General features: G+C 46.5%; 1 protein-coding gene across 9 annotated transcripts in view; it reads left to right on the top strand.

Moving 5' to 3' along the window:
* Nucleotides 1–16,391, top strand: part of SPICE1 (spindle and centriole associated protein 1) — a 1,365,450-nt gene that overhangs the window by 203,838 nt on the left and 1,145,221 nt on the right. For all 9 annotated transcript variants that reach the window (XM_069635857.1, XM_069635859.1, XM_069635855.1 and 6 more), the window contains one exon: nt 13,891–14,034. In XM_069635857.1, coding sequence (XP_069491958.1) covers nt 13,891–14,034 — 144 coding nt within the window. The remainder of the gene's footprint in view (nt 1–13,890; nt 14,035–16,391) is intronic.

Here is a 16,391-nt window from a genome sequence, read left to right as displayed (position 1 = left end):
GCGTTGTTCTGTGGATCGGTTTGAGCCAGAATTGCACCTAGCCCTACTGGACTGGCGTCGACGGTTATTTCGGTCTGCCATTTTGGGTTGAAGTACGCTAGTTGGTGCTTGGCAGCCAGTTCTTGTTTGATGGTGGAGAATGCCTGTTGGCATTGGTCCGTCCACTGGAAGGGTTGATCTTTTTTTAGTAGCTGCTGTAGTGGGCACGTGAGTGAGGCATATTGTGGTAGGTAGCGAGTACAGTATCCTGCCATGCCCAGGAACGAGCTGAGATCAGAGGTGTCCTTTGGGCTGGGTAAGTTTGTTATGGCGCAGATTTTGTCCGGATCGGCCTTGATGCCCTGGTCTGAAAAAATGTGGCCAAAGAAGCAGAGGGGGTGTTGATCTCATCTGGCAGCGGATGAGATCCTGAAGTTAAGCCGTTTGTAGCAAAATAGGCCCTCATGGGTGGTGAATGTGGTGAGGGTCTTGGTGCAGGATGGATGACAAGTTGATGGTATCCCTGGTTGAGATCCAATTTTGAGAATTTAGTGGCTTGGTTGAGCCTTATCAACATGTCTTCGATGTTTGGGCCTGGGTGTCTCTCCTGTTGGATGGCTGTATTGGGGATCCTCATGTCCACGCAGAGGCGGAGGCGTCCGTCTGCTTTGGGGACGACTACAAGTGGAGACACCCATGGTGTGGGCCCTGTCGCTCTTTCGATGATATCTTTGTCAAGTAGTGTCTGCAGCTCGTGGGTGACTTTCGCTTGTAGATGAAACCCTACTCGCCTGGGGTGTTGTGGTACTGGCCGTATCTTTGGGTTGATGTGTAGCTTGATGACATTATTCTTTAGCATGCCCACTCCTTCGAATAGGGCTGGATAGATGGATTTCAGGCCTTCAATGTTTAGGGCTTTGTGGTGGATGGCCTGTATGAGTTGGGAGTCAGGCGGTATCCCTTGAATTGCTTCTGATTCGTCGTAGTGGATGTCGAGGCATAGGGCGATAACGGTTTTGTGGCTGAGAAGCCATCTTCCTGTTGCCGGACTGTGGATGACGTGTATCATCGTCTGAGCTCTTTTACCTCTGTGGATGAGGTCATAAGCGCATTGTCCTTTTGACGTCAGCAGCTGTGTTGCGGCCCATTAGGATATGTGGGCGTGTGATCGTTGCAATGGGAACTTGTCTGCTAAGTGTTCGTATGTCAGGTGGCTCATGACATTGACTGTTGCGCCTGTGTCTACCAGGAATGGTGTGTCTATTCTTCCTAGGTGTACTGTCACTCTGGATGCCATGCTGTCGTCTAAGGCTTCTGAGATGAGGCGGATGTACTCCCTGCTGTATCGGTCATATTCTGCGTATTGTGCCTGTTCTGTTGGGAGTTCTACGATGGGTGGGTTTTCGTAAGGGTCTCTGATGACACTCTCCCTCTGGCGTTCTTCTTCGTGATATGCTTGCATGTGGTATATTTGTTCTTGGTTGGCGTACATCCCGTCCGCCTGGTCTACCTGCAGGTTCTCTACCTCTCTGATGAACCCGGCATTGGTTGTGGGCCTGGGGTTGGTGGTATGCTTGGTATACTCTCGTTCCGGGTATGTTCGTGAGTTCAAAGGTCTCGGCACCTCTAATCTCCTCGCAGTTGTTTGTTGGTTGGGTGGCCGGTATGCTGGTAGTGGGGTTGTCTTTTCTCGGCACATACTCTGAAAGTGGTTCTCCTGGCCACATCTCAATCACATTTGTCCTATTGCGGGGCATTGGCCCTTGTGTGGTAATTCAAACCCGCACTGGTAGCATTGCCTTTCTGGTGGCGGGCGTCTTGCGTTATTCCACTGGTCTTGTCTGTATGTCTTGTTGTATTGGTGGCTTGATTGACTAGTGGTGATGGCCTCGATAGAGTATCTTTTTTTAGGTTCTCTATGTGGGCAGCTTGGACGTCCACTCTCATACACTCTGGCCAGCTCAGCTATCTTTCAAAGGTAGCATTTCTTCAGTAATTTTTTGCGGAATATCGATGACGGGCATCCTTCTATGACCCTCAGTCAGATGGCTTCATCGTCGTTGAAGTTGGCGAAGTCGCAATACGTGATCTTATTTTGTAGGCGTAATATGAACTGGCCGATCGTTTCCTGGGGCATCTGGGTGCACTGATTGAAAATGTAGCGCTCATAGTCTCTATTTGGGACGACTACTAGGCAACTGTTGATGGCTTTGAGTTTTTGGTATGTTGTCCTTTCTGCTGTCGGTATGGTCTTGATGACACTCTCTTTCCCCACCAGATTTGTGAAGATGTTGAGCTTATTTGGGCCATCTTGGTTACCTACTGCCCTCTATAAATTCTTCAAACTCGTCCATCTACTTTAGCCATCTTTGTCCCTGGTTCTCTTTAGGTTCCAGTGAGAACTGGTTTGGGCGGCGTAGGAAGGAGACGGGGTTGGTGGGCATCACACCAGTTGTGGCGGGCGCTGTGGTGTCTACTGCTGCGCCCCCAGACTGTGACATGGTCACTGACGCTCAGGTGTGGTCGTGGCGCTGCGGCCTCGGACCTTGTGTCTAAATGTCTCTGGTTCTTCACTTGCACGTGGCTCTGCGTGCCCTTGCTTTCTCGTTTCCAAGTGGTTTGTAGTTGGCATTATCTTGTGCCTATGATTCCTCGCTTTCAAGTGGGTTGGCACTGGTGTGTATGATTCCTTGCTTTCAAGTGGCTTGGCACCGGCATGTGCCTATTATTCCTCGCTTTCGAGTGGCTTGTAATAGTCACTGGTGCATGCCTTAGCCTCCCCTCTCTAGAGCTTATGATATGTGGGCGGTTGCGTTCCCCTTTCTTCATTTCATAACTGCGTAGGCGCGGCACCTCCAGTTCTTCTGGGTGGCGTACTGCCGTCCTCTTTCGTTCTCCTTGTCGGCGGTGCCGCTCAGCGTCTCGCTAGAGCCTCTCCTCGACTCTGGCATCTCGCTGCGTGTCTTCTGTTCCTTCTCTGCGGCCGGCGTGCTGGATCTTCACTCCGGCGCTGGCACGTCACGGGTGGCGCTGGGTCCCTCTCCGACTCTGCCGCTCACCTCACTTCTCTGTCCGCTGGATCTCTTCTCCGGTGTTGGCGAGACGCTGCTGGGTCCCTCTGTGACTCTGCAGCTCTGCGCACGTCCCCGTCTTCCTTTTTCGCTGCTTGCGTTGTGTCGCCGGATTCTCCTCACCGGCATCAATCCTCTGCTCCGAAGCTGGCGCCGGGTCCCTCCGGAACTCCGGCTGCTCCCTGAGGCGCGGGGTCTCTCCTTGCTCGTCGCCAGTTGTTGTGGGGGTGTGCGGACCTGAAATAAGATGCGGGCTACAGGATACGTCTTGACTCCAACTTTATTTAACAGTATCTGCCGTATCTCCCTTTCCCGCCTCCCCTCCTCCCTGCCCCTTCTCCCCTTCTCCCCTTTCCACTTGCCCTTTGCTTTAAAGGGCCCGTGTCACTTTTCCTTCCACAACATTTCCTATCCCTCCCTGCTGGGACAGGAAACCAATAGACTCACCGCCACAGCTCCGGGTTAATTTGCACTTCTCACAATCGAGTTCTGTCTCCAAATAGACACTCCACAGTGCGGCCTGGCTGACGAGCCCATGCTAGGCAGGCCCCCCTTCCAGCTCGGGGCAGGCCAGGTGGACACCACCAGGCCCCGCGGGGAACACAATTTGCGCCGGCAAGCATGTTTGTCCAGCGGTGCCGGTGAGCAGGCAGACGGGCACTCAGCCGCCAGCACCAGCGCAGTTATATCAAAAGACCCGTTGGGGTCGTGGCACGTTTGGGCACCCCCTTCACAGCCTGGCGATTGTGGATTCCAGACAGGCCGGGCCGGCTCTCGCTCGCACACCAGGCCTTCCGATGAGCAGCTGCCAGCCACCTCACTGCCTCTCTCACCGGTCCGTAGACACTCCCGGCTGTTGGTACTCGGGACAGCGGCCCTTCCGCAGCAGTCTCATATTATTTCTGAAGTACTTTCATGTATTTGTGTGCAACGGCGTACCACGGATTTGCGCCTAGGAGCAGAACTCCACAACTAAGCGGCCATCTTCGTCAGACTCTGCCTGCGCCCCCCATACATCGCATTTTAAGGGCATTCCAGGCTTTCAGAGTCCCTGTTGTGCCTCTTTGCAACTCAATGATTTCAACTGAACCTTTCTTTCCTCGGGCTGCAACTGCCAGTGTTTCCCTTTTGCATGAATGGATTTTCCTACCTAGGGTCGCGTGAATAAGCAGTCTCTCGTGGAGTAATGTGTAACCTTCCTTTACTGTGCGCTTTGTAGATTAGTAGAATCTTCCCTTTGTTATGAGTGAGAAACAGCCAGAAATGGGGGTGCCACAGGCAAAAGAAGAAAAATGGGGCGCTTATGCACGAGGGGGTAGGCTTAACCATTTTCCAACTGAAGATGCCTTTTGATATAAACCAGCTGATACATTTGAAAAAAGTACTAGAGACCAAGAAAGGCAAAACATGTCTGGAGCAGTGGGGGGGTGGGGATGGGCGAGGGCTGCGATATGTCATATTGATAGCTGCTCTAAGGCACAGTGACTCCAAATTAAGGAGGCTATTTTAAAACTGAAGTGAAAAGCGAACATCCAAAAGCAGAGGCGACAGGCTTGTATAGTTTACTTTACCCACAAGAAGTGAGGGAAAAGAAAGCATGTGATGGGATGGTGGAATAGGATATTGATTTTCTTTTTCTCTTTAGCGATGCAGGTACTACTTTCTTATTCACAGGTTTTCATCAAGGGTGCTTGCGTCCACCCATTCAGTGGTGAACGAAGCCTTTGTAAAATTGCGCGTGGCCACAAGCTGAACCTGGAAACCAAGTTTTTGTTACGTTTCAGGGAGAGGAGGAGAGGCGGAAGGGGTCCCATCGGACCCCTTTAAGGGACTCCGGTGGTGAAGTGCCCATGATTATCCACCCGGGTTCATGCTAGTCAGTGCAAGAAAGCAACAGATGTCCAAAGAAGCGGGTGTTCAGAGTGAGCTGGAGGTCATGTGTGAACATCCCATTTACAGCCGAAGATGGTTCATTATTCGTAGATGGCTATTATCCGGGTCCTATACTTTTTACTGGCTCTTATAATTAACTATTTGATCAGATATGCTAGTACGAATTAACAGATTAAAACTATAGCCCAAACACTAATTTGACAAGACATTGTCAGGATATAAACATGACCAACATATTAGCAAATGGACCATTCATTGGCTGGGGTGAAAGAATTGCTGGCTTGTTGCAAGGTGACAGTGGAAATTGTGGGTATGATATGTGTTTTATAACACGCCTATACACAAGTGTTCCAAGGTGCGACGAGGCAAGGGAGGGGGAACAGAGGGAAGACGGACAACGATCCTACTAGGCCAGGTGTCATTCAGATCGTGCAAGTGCATGGGAAGGAGGAAAGTGCGGGGGGAAGGGGACCGTGCAGTACATGGGGTAATAAAATAAATAACAAAGTAAAAGTACGGCCAGCACGTGTTAAGTGCAGGCATCATGTTTCAAGTGCTGGTGGTGGGACTGTAGGGATACAGAAAACAGTCCCCAAGTGCAGGGGGTTGCCAGGAAGGCAGGGCAGGAGTGCGACTGGCGGGGGAGGAGACCTGGGCCCGAGATCAGTGTGGCCAGGTAACCAGTGCAGTTTCACCATCAGCCAGGAAGTCGGCAGGGGAGAGGAGGAGAAAAAGCAGAAGCAAAGAGGTTTTGAGGTGCTTCGGGAACCAGAGATGATTCTCCTCAAGTTTCAGAGAGGCTGTTCCAGAGAAAGGCGCCAGCCAAAGAAAGGGATCTACCATCAACTCGTTGCTTGGAAAACCGACTGACCCTGAGGGAGTTGGAGGCTGTTGAGCGAAGAGCTCGAGAAGGAAGATATTTAGGAAGAGAGAGTTGAAGTTATTGAGGCCCCAGAAGGCCTTATGAACAATGCTGAGGGTTTTGAATTTAATCCTCACAGCCACTGGTAACCAGTGCAGAGATTTCAGTCCTAGAGAGATACGATCCCTGGGCTTGAGGCCAAGGACAAGTCTCGCAGTTGTGCTCTGGATGAGTTGCAGAGGACGGAGAGTAGAAGCAGGCAGATTTAGAAAGAGGCTGTTGCAATAGTCCAGCCTAGAGAGAACCAGAGGTCTAGAGACAGTGAGCTTCTGGGGGAAGGAGAGGAAAGGAAGAATACCTCTGAGGAGGTGCAGCTAGTAGTGTGACTTCTTAGACGTCAGGCGAGTGTGGAGTGGAAGATGACCCTGAGGTTTTTAGCCTCACAGGTGGTAGCAGGAAGAGGGCCAAGTGAGGCTGGCCAGAGTGACGAGGGAGCGGGTGTACCGATGAGGAGAATCTCCGTCTTACTGGCATTAAGGCAGAGATCATTGGCGGCACACCACTCCTGGATGGCAGACAGTCAGAGATGAGAGAGGGAGAAGAGGTGGCTGAGGGTAGCCTGAAAATGAGCTGAGTCATCCGCATAGCACTGGAATTTGTGGCAGAGCGCGGCAATGCGGTGGGCAAGAAGATTTATAGTCATAATGTCGAAAAAAAAATGTCGACAAGCAAAAAAGTCGAAAAAAAAATGTCAAACAGTAATGTCGACATCCCATACATATAATGGAGAAAGTCAATTTTTCGAAAAAAAAATGTCGACAAAAAAAATGATCGATTAACATAGACAATAACCCGAAGTAATTATTGGGGGGGTCCCCCCAACCTCAACCTACATCACGAACCATCCCAGCACCCCCTCCGATACACTAGATAAAAATAGGTTACGAAATGGTTAACACAGTAGATGACATTCCTGAGTAAAGCACCTTGATTTTGTAGCAGGAAACCAGTAACGGCTGTGGAAAACCGTCATTACCTGACAGAACATCTCTTGAGAGGGTACTTCGGGCAATTGATTACACTTCATTCATACTTATAACAGGAGAAAAGGTAAGACACACTACCATTATAAAAAATAAAGTGTACTATAAAACACATAGTATAAAATACCACAAAACACTAATTTTATGTATCGTTTCAAGTGATAAAATGGAAAACAAAGTAGAATTTATAGAAAGCCAAAAAGGAGGAAAGCAGTTAATTTGGAATGGTTACATATTCTATAAGGAGCTTCAGCGAAAAGAGAGGATTTACTGGCGCTGCACAGAATATGCAAAAAATAAATGTACAGCACGCGCAGTAACAGTCGGAACAGAGGTAAAGGGAAAAGCTGAACACAATCATATGCCTGATCCGACGAATATAATAATCAGGAAAACCTTAACGGAACTAAAAAGAAAAGCAATTGAACATGAGGGGGAAGCTAGTGGATCTGTACTCAGAGAAGTTTGTGGCCAATTACCAACACATGTAACAGCGCAATTACCGGCTGAAAAATTAATGCAGCGCACTATTAACCGAGCCAAACATACTAATGAAAACCTACCCCCTCCACCTACATCCTTTGAAAATATAACTATTCCGGACATTTTTAAAGTTACTGCACGAGGAGAAAATTTTTACTGTGACTCAATTGGAATAAACAATGACAAAATCTTGGTGTTCGCTACCGCAAAAAACTTTCAACATCTGAGTCAAAGCAAAAATTGGCAGAGTGACGCCACTTTTAAGGTATGCCCTCACCCGTTTTTTCAATTTTACACCGTACATGGAACAATCAATGACAAAATAATACCACTAATTTACTTTTTGATGCCAAAAAAATAGAGGACGCATACAAAATCATATACAATAAAATTAAGGAAACACCAGATTCAAAACCAGAGACAATAATCATGGATTATGAAACAGCTCAAATCAAGGGATTTTCTAGCGTGTACAGAGAAACTAAAATAAAGAGGATTTTTTTTCATTTCACACAAAGTGTTTGGAGAAAAATACAAAAATTAGGTTTGGGATCAAAATATACGGAGGACAGTTACTTTCAAATTAACGTTAAGAAACTTTTTGCTTTGGCTTTTGTACCGGAAAATCATGTTATTACTTATTACGAACATTTAATTGAAAGTCAATACTATAAAAATCATGAGGATGAATGTACAAATTTACTGGACTACTTCGAAAATACCTGGATAGGCCAATTAACTAGGAGTGGCAACAGACGCAGACCGAAATACCCAATTGATTTGTGGAACTGCTACCAGTCTACCATGGACAACAAACCAAGAACAAATAACGCGTTAGAAGGCTGGCATAGCCGCATAAATAAAAATTTCAACACCCTACATCCAAATTTATGGCATTTCTTACGAGACTTAAAATTAGAGGAACAGCACCAGGAATTGCGAATTTCACAAACAATTTCATTGGCAAATCAAGCGCCAAAAACAAAAAAATACAGAGATTATGACAATAAATTAATGCAACTAGTACACGCATAGAGAACAAGGACAGTTACTTAGATTCAATTGCATTTAACTTAAAATGTTAAGAAAAACACTTACAGTTTATGGTCCTCAGGAATCCGTGTTGAAACAGATGAAAACTCCGAAAAAAAAAATCCAGGTGCAAAACGAAATTGCATTGAACATGAAAAAGTGCCGATTCCAGGCTAAAATCCACAGCTTGAGTAAAAAAAAACTGTCCAAAGTCCACGTAAAGTATCCGTAATCCGCATTAATCCACGATCCAAATATCTGTTCCAGGTAAACTCGATACTCCAGGAAAAAACGACTACCAAAAAAACCATAATCCAAAAAAATGGAAACATCCAGGAATGAAAAGTCCAACATCCAGAAGGCAAAATCCAAGGAATCCAAGTAGACCCGGTCCATCCGATGAAAAACCAGAAGAAAATGGTGAAAAACCAAAAAAAAAAAACAATCCAAGGACCGAACGGACGGAGACGCGACCGCGGTAGAAACTAATCGATAGTGAGCTTTAAAAATGGCGCTCACGTTAACGTTGTACTACGTATCGTGCGTAGGAAACCAAAACAAAAATATGTTAGTAATGATAAACATACATTTTTAACGCGCTAGCGCCATCAACTGGTTATTTAGTATATTACATGTTGAACTAAATTATAAACAAATGTTGCATTTATTTATTTATCTGAAAAAAATGCAGTTACATTTATTTATTTATTTAAAAAAAATATGTTGCACAGTTATGTTTGAATTAAATATTACCTAATTAATTTTTACTATTTAATAAACATGAAACTAAATTACCTTCTGAGTTGCTTATTTTATTAATTATTACATGTATTGAATGAATGTATTTATGTATTTATTTATGTGTCGAAAAATTAATGTCGAAAAAAATGTCGACATTTTTGTATGTCGACATTATAGATTTTCGACATTAATTTGTCGACATTTTGACTGTCGACATTATTGATGTCGACATTATGACTGCACACCGGGCAAGAAGTGCCAGGTATTGGTTGAACAGCTAGGGAGAGAGGTTAGACCCCTGGGGAACACCACAGGTAGAGATGGAGAGGGAAGGACCCAAGTTGAACCTGGGAGAGTCGATCAGAGAGGAAAGAAGTCGACCACGCCAGGGCCTGACCGGTGATCCCCCAGGTTGTCACAGACTGTTGAGCAGGATGGCATGGTTGACACGGTCAAAGGCAGAGGAGAGATCAAGTAAGATGAGGACACAGGGGGTGTTGGCGTCAAGGTTGGAGAGCAGGTGTTCACGATTGTTCAGGAGAGCAGTTTCCGTGCTTCTGGCAGCTCTGAAGCCAGACTGATGGTCATGGAGACAACCAACGGATTCAGTGTGAAGATTGAGCTGGGAGATGGCTAGCTTTTCCAAGAGTTTGCCCAGGAAAGGCGTGATGGTAGAGCATGGTTTTGTAGGGTAATGTTTTTGGATTTATTCCTATGGGAGCAACGTGAACAGGACAAGTTCCCCCAGGTAGTTATGAGCTTCCTAATTCGGTGTCCAATGAAACCTATTGAAAAATGCTGTATATACTGATATGCCTAAATCTGTGACCCTTCGTACAACTCTCCATCATTATACCCCACATGGTTGCTGGAGATGCGGAAGGAATGCAGTGGCCTGTCTTCCCATGTAAGTGATCTAATATCATAGGCCCCTCATTACGAGGTCAGTGGTAACCCGACAGTGCGAACGGTGGGTTGGTGCAGATCCAGTAACACCGGATCCGCCGCCTGGCTTATCGTTGCCACCGGGACATTACAAGTCCATGGCAACTCTGCCTGCCGGGGGACGCTGCGCCCGTCGGGGTCAGATCTGCCATGTGCAGTGTTCCCAGCAGACAGACCTGTAGTGTGGCAGTCCGGAAACAAGGGTGCCGGTAACCTCATCACACTAGTAATGAGGCCCATATTGTATCGGTTCAAATTTTCTTTCCTCCGAATCAAAAATCGTATGGTCATGGAGAGCAAATGGTAAAACTGACTGAGGTATTTGTCATAACTACTATTCACAGCCGGGAAATGGCGCTTGGCCAATCAGGTGGCTGGAAATGTGGTGCTAACTTCCAGTGTGTCCCGCCTGCATTCCACTCTTGTCCCCCTCACACTCCCCTTCACCCTCCCCCACTTCTCCATCCCTGCAAATGAAATAAAAAAGGGACTTGGTCCCCATTCCATTTACTATGGAGGTGGCGATCTAGGATTTTTTTCCATGGCAGATTGGGCTAGGGCCATACGCGCAGAGCCACTCTGCTTTTGAAAAAGAATTATTAAAACTATTCCCACCCATGACCGAGCCCTGGGGTGCAAATAGCTATCACATCCGCTTCAGGGGGTGTTTTGCCAGTAGTGGCCCTGAGCACTCACTGAGACCCTCGCTTCACTTGGGCCTGCCTGGGCTCTGGCTGGGGGGACATAACTGGCCCGGTAGACACCACAAAGCCGCGGTAATGGCTTTAAGATTACCCTTATGAGAATCCTGTCTCTCTAACCTGCTCCCTAAAGCAGCAGAGATGGTGGCAGCTTCTGGTTGCGAGTCTCATGGTGAGGAAGAACCCCAACTATTCTTTGATTAATTTTATGTAACGATGATACCTCATCTGGAGGGGTGTGTCTGAACAACTCCGGATTTTATGCACTATAACGCACCCCTTAACGGACCCGATTTGCACATTGTTTTGGTATTCCCCTTCTAATATCTTGAGTGCGACATATTTTGAGGGGATTGCGATTAGCTGAAAAACAATTGTAGTGTATGCATCAACCAAAGGAGAAGGAATGGGCTGTCGATGGACCGTAGTGGGCGTTACCCGATGGGATATTCAGTTCTCTCTACCTTTACCAGGATTCGAAATAACCAGGATTCGAAATAACCCTTCAATTCCCAAAGTGATCGAAAGCGTCTGGTTTTTGCTCAGCCCAACAAAGCACTATTTCACTCCAGGAAAAAGAGACCTGGGAGGACGCTTATGGGCTGCTGCTAATTTGATGGCTCTGGTGTGGAATGTTTCTCAGGGCTATTTACATGATGAAAAGCTAGGACAGTTGGGAAAGGCAATGGGTCTTATTAGTGGGCACATCTGACCACTGTGCAGACTTTGCCGAGTTGCATGTAATTAAAACTCCCTGGTTTCAGTCTGATTACACATAAATACAGACTGAAATCAATCTGCTTTCTGGCCATTTATTTACAAAAATGAAAATAAAACAATGTCTTTCTGCATGGTTCCCTATGCTGGTAATCTTGCTTCGCTGGCATGGAGAGTGTAAAAGTTGTATACAAAAAGAATTAAAGTTCTTCAAATTGCTGACAACACATAGCTTAAGTCAGCGGCAATCGCAGGAGCAACCATTTGTTGGCATGGCAAAAATGGAGCTGACGTTTCTTTCATGTATGGCTGCATTTGTGTTTAAATAAATGCATTTCTTCCATTCGAATAAATGCAGAACATTACTGGTTGAAAATTATCATTTCATATGAAAAAATAAATGTGGATAAATACAGATGGAAATGGCAGAATAAGAAATGCCACAACAACTGGAGCCTTAAATATAATCCCTTATTTGAGTGCCATGACTGAATCTTGATTTTGAATAGACCCTCTGCAAACGAACGGGTGTAGTGAGATACATCTAGCACCAAGCCTGGGATACCTTCTGAGCTATGGCTTTGGTAGACGCTGTGGCTATGTGAAGGTTCCCAGTACTAGTTGCAAGCTGACTGCCCAGTACAGTGGGCCCACGAGTATCAAAGCTCCCGGGGCACATTGCCTGTGGGCTTGGGTTAACCATTGAGATGTTTGGGAGATCCAGAACCTAGCAAACAGTCACTTTGTAATGTGTGCCCCAGGGGTAGCGCCCAATGACTGGATAAGAATTGGAAACACTTTGTAGTTCTGGCCCTCAGAACCTCCAACTGCAGTGCATCAACAAATTGAACCGAAGTCTGATAGTAAGAGTTGGTGATAACATGTTTGGGGAAAGAACAGGGCAAGAATGTTTCTTGAATGGCAAGGGAATATTTGTATAGCCTTATTTGGGTAAAGGGATCCCTCCCATGTGTCATTCAACTCAGTCTGAACACCTGATAATGGGAGCAATTTTTATGTAATTTTTTTTAAAAATGTGTATGGCCAACTGATGCCGACGGGTGCATGTTAATGTATGACATCTCATTTAATTGTACACCCCCCAATTGCCACAATATGTTCAGAACTTAGTTGAACTCTTACCACAAATGGTGAACCTTACTGACCTAGAACATTAGGTGCAGGTATTGCAAACTGCATATGATACAGAAAGTTGTGCTTTTCAAATGGCATATATGACTGCTGCCCTGTGTACCTCATTGATATATTGTCTTTTGTAGAAAATATCATTGCTCCAGCCCAGCATCCCCTATGATCACTGCTGCTAGTTGCAATATTGATATTGGCCTTCATAATTGTCACTATAAGTGTTGCAAAAGCTATAATGCTCTTCATATCCATACCCAGCGTCCAGAAATAATTGAACTGCAAAGACTCCAAAGGTAAAATAAATGGTTCTCTATCTTGTGAATTAATATGGATAGAAATGTTGTAGAACTCCCATTTAGAAAACTGTAGTGTCATGGGTGGCACAGAAAACCACTTGAGTCTGTGAGAGTTCAAGGGTTTTTGTTTGTATTTTTGGGACACTATGGCAGTCCCTCTCTAGTTGTCCCTAAAATGTCCTCCCTTACCCAGGCGTACATAACTCGGATTAGTGCTACCCAGCAGCATCACCCACTGTCTAATAGTTGACTGTGACTACTGATAGCCCTCTGGGTGCATTCCGAACTTCCTAGCTTTCCCTACTCTAGCCAGAGGTTAGTGTAATGGGAAGTTGGATGCTGCTTTGCACTTGCTCTGTGAAATTCAGGTTACTTCATACATGCCTATTACCCCCTCTACCCCCGGCCTCCCCACCGTTCTTCACTACACGCACTACGACGCCGGCCGGCTTACTCCTCCCCTTGCAGTCCTCTGTTCATCAGATGTTTCACTTCTCCTGCTCTCTCCTCCACCCCTTGATGTTACCACATACCTTGTGCATCTGTGTCTTTTTCCTTTGCCTATGTTTCTCTTTAGTCTCCCTTGACCCTGAGCGTGTCCGCTGTTGCTCTGGTTCTCATGTTCAGTTTTGTCAATACAACATGCCTTGCTGCCTCTACTTTTCTTTTAGTGTAGGCTATTCACCTTTCACCGAAACCCCTCTCCACCAACTCTCTCCCTCGATCATCATGCTCCTCCTTATTGGACAATCCATATCCAATAGGGATGCTGTTACATGGATGTTTAGTATGGCGTATCGGCTTTTAGTTTTTGGTGCAGTCTCCTAACCAGAACCACAAAGCTTCGGTGCCACCCCCATTTATTTTTTCTTTTTCTTTGGGCTTCACTTTGTTGTTGTCATTGAACTTGTATAGGCATAGGGTTATGATCAGAATGTTCCTATGACCTGGCTGTAACTCTGATAATTTAATGTGCAGGTAAGACGACATGAGATTCACAAGTCCAAGAACCACGGGCTGGCCCAGTGGGAACTCCGAGAGAGGACTCTAAAGAAAAGATGGAAGAAGCGACAAGACCCTCCAGATGTCTTTGAGAAGAAGAGGTTGGCCATTATGAGAGAGGTGATCAACTTGTCCTGTATTTCAATGCCATCTAGTTGGTTCGCTATATGTAGTTTCTAAGCATCCGGTAGAGGGAAGCGTTGCAGTTTCATGTCTTGGGATGTACTTTGAAGGATCTGACCTATTGCAAGGAAAGGAAATGATCAGTGGACACTGGTAGCGGTTTGATTGAAAATGTGTCGATTGTGGACTCTTTTCCATCAAAGATGGTGATCCCTGAATCTGTCTCACTTGTGTAGTGTTTGAGTCTCATTTGGGCACTGGTTTGGGACTTTAGTCATTGCGAGTACAATTACTGCCCCTACTCTTGCAAAACTTTTGTAGTCTCTTGATTCTTCTTGTGGCCTTAATGAATGTTATCTTTTCCATCTTTGTTTGTAGGCAATGAAATATTTGACTGCCAACATTGACAATTGTATTTTATTTTATTTGACGAACATCATACCCCAGAAGAAACCCTCTGATTATTACCATTCTGAATGCGTTTCCTGAACCCAATCGAGAAATTCAGTGTATATAAAGAGTTATTACTTTTCTAGGTGTAGCATGATTTAAAATAAAAAGGTTGGTGGGGGACGGGATACACAGATTACCATTAAGGAGCATCTGGTCCCTTTTTTTTAAATGTTTACTATCACCTGGCCATACCAGAAAATATGCAAAAGCTGCAAGTAAAGAACCTGCATCCGTACATGTATGCCATAGCCATGTCAAGTTTATCTTGCATTTTTGTTTTTATGCATCTCTACAAATAAATACGTACATACATAATCAACAGAACAAGCAACAGGTGGTGTATGGGGTCATAGGGTAAGGCGGTAAACCTTAGACCTACTACTGAAATTGTGAGTCTGATAAGTGACCGTTTCATCCACTGTGCCCTTGCCCCTAAACTCCTTGTGTTGCGAAATCGTTCAGGATTTAAATTGTGCGATAGTTCCATATAATTATGTATGCTTGGTTTCCTTGGGAATTCAGAGGTTGTACAGCATATTTGAGCCACCCAATACTGTTTCCACTGTGCCTATTCTGACATCCTGTGCACCCTTTCCACTGAAAAGAATTTGGAAAGTTTTTTAAGGGTGAAGAGTTCCGTTAACCATTGCTCCAGGAAGAGCTTCATATTGGGTCCTTCCTCTTTTTCTGGCACTCCGAGAATGTGGATATTGTTTTGCCTGGCCCTCCCCTCGCTGTCTTCTGCCCGGTTTTCGAGTTGGGTGAGCTTCTGGGTAACTGCTGACAGTTGTTTTCTTAATGGCGTCATCCGAGTCCGATATGCGTTGCTCCGCTCCCCTAATCTTGAACTCATAGCTTGTTTAAGGAAGGTCGCTTCTGTTGAGAGGCCACCTATTTTCTCTTTCATTGAGAATCTGGGTTCACTTATGGATTGCATTATGTCGCAGAGCGTAATTTGCGAGTCCAGTGGCCCCACTTCCATGTCCTCTGCCCCGTTAGTGCATGTCCCGGATGGTGGGGAGGCCCCCACTGTGTATTGGTCCATCTTGCATTGGAGAGCGGCCTTCTTGACCTTGTCTTTCACCATGATGTTGTGTGGTTGATCTGTTGTTGAACTGCAGGTTTAAGCTTTGGGTGCTACGGCAACGGGGGCTGATGTTTTATAGGGGTGGGATGGTTGATCCGTGTGGCACTTAGTCAGTCGCAGAACCTCCTCCTGCTCCTTTGTGATCTGCCTTGTCTGGATGGGGTGAGCCTTGCCCCGGAGTAAGAAGGGTACTTCTTTGCAGCTAGTAATGCTGGGCATCGAGTACATTGGGGCCGGGTGCCTCTGCTCCTGATTTCCCCGCCCCCCTCCATCCTCTCCGTCTATCAGTTTGGGCTCTGGGCTGGTTCCAGCCCTAGATATTTGGGCCGGGGTTTGCTGTGAGGGAGCGCACCCCTTTGATTTCTTCTTCCTTCATGTGCAGCCCCTGTGTTCCACGGGCCAGGGTATCCCCACTTGTGCAGACAGGGCTGCCTGTCAACAGTTGCAGTGGCCACCGGTCATTAGGGGTACCTCCTACTAGCTCTGTGTATCTGGCTGTGGAGGAGCGCAAGTCTTTTACCCCCAAGTGGGCTCTGGGGGTTCAGTGCGCTGTCAGCCCAGGTGCCAATGTGCAGCTTGGGTGGGGGGCGGGATGTGGCCGTCAGGGGCAGGCCCCCCCACCTTTTGGTGTTTGCCACGGGACGACCAGGTGCGGGAGGTGAAGGCACAGGCCCCCCTTCCCAGTTGCAGGACTGTTGTGTGCGCTTCAGGCGCAGGGTGCTGGGGGGTCTTGTGGGCGCTTGGGCCCTGTTCACTGCTCTTTTGGATATTGGTGGTATCTGGCTGATGAGGGGGTGCCCACCACCGCTCTCCC

This window comes from Ambystoma mexicanum, chromosome 7p (assembly GCF_040938575.1).
Source record: "Ambystoma mexicanum isolate Mex_15411 chromosome 7p, UKY_AmexF1_1, whole genome shotgun sequence".
Lineage (NCBI taxonomy): Eukaryota > Metazoa > Chordata > Amphibia > Caudata > Ambystomatidae > Ambystoma > Ambystoma mexicanum.
Note: the sequence above shows the minus strand (reverse complement) of the source record. Positions and strands in the feature narration are given on the sequence as shown.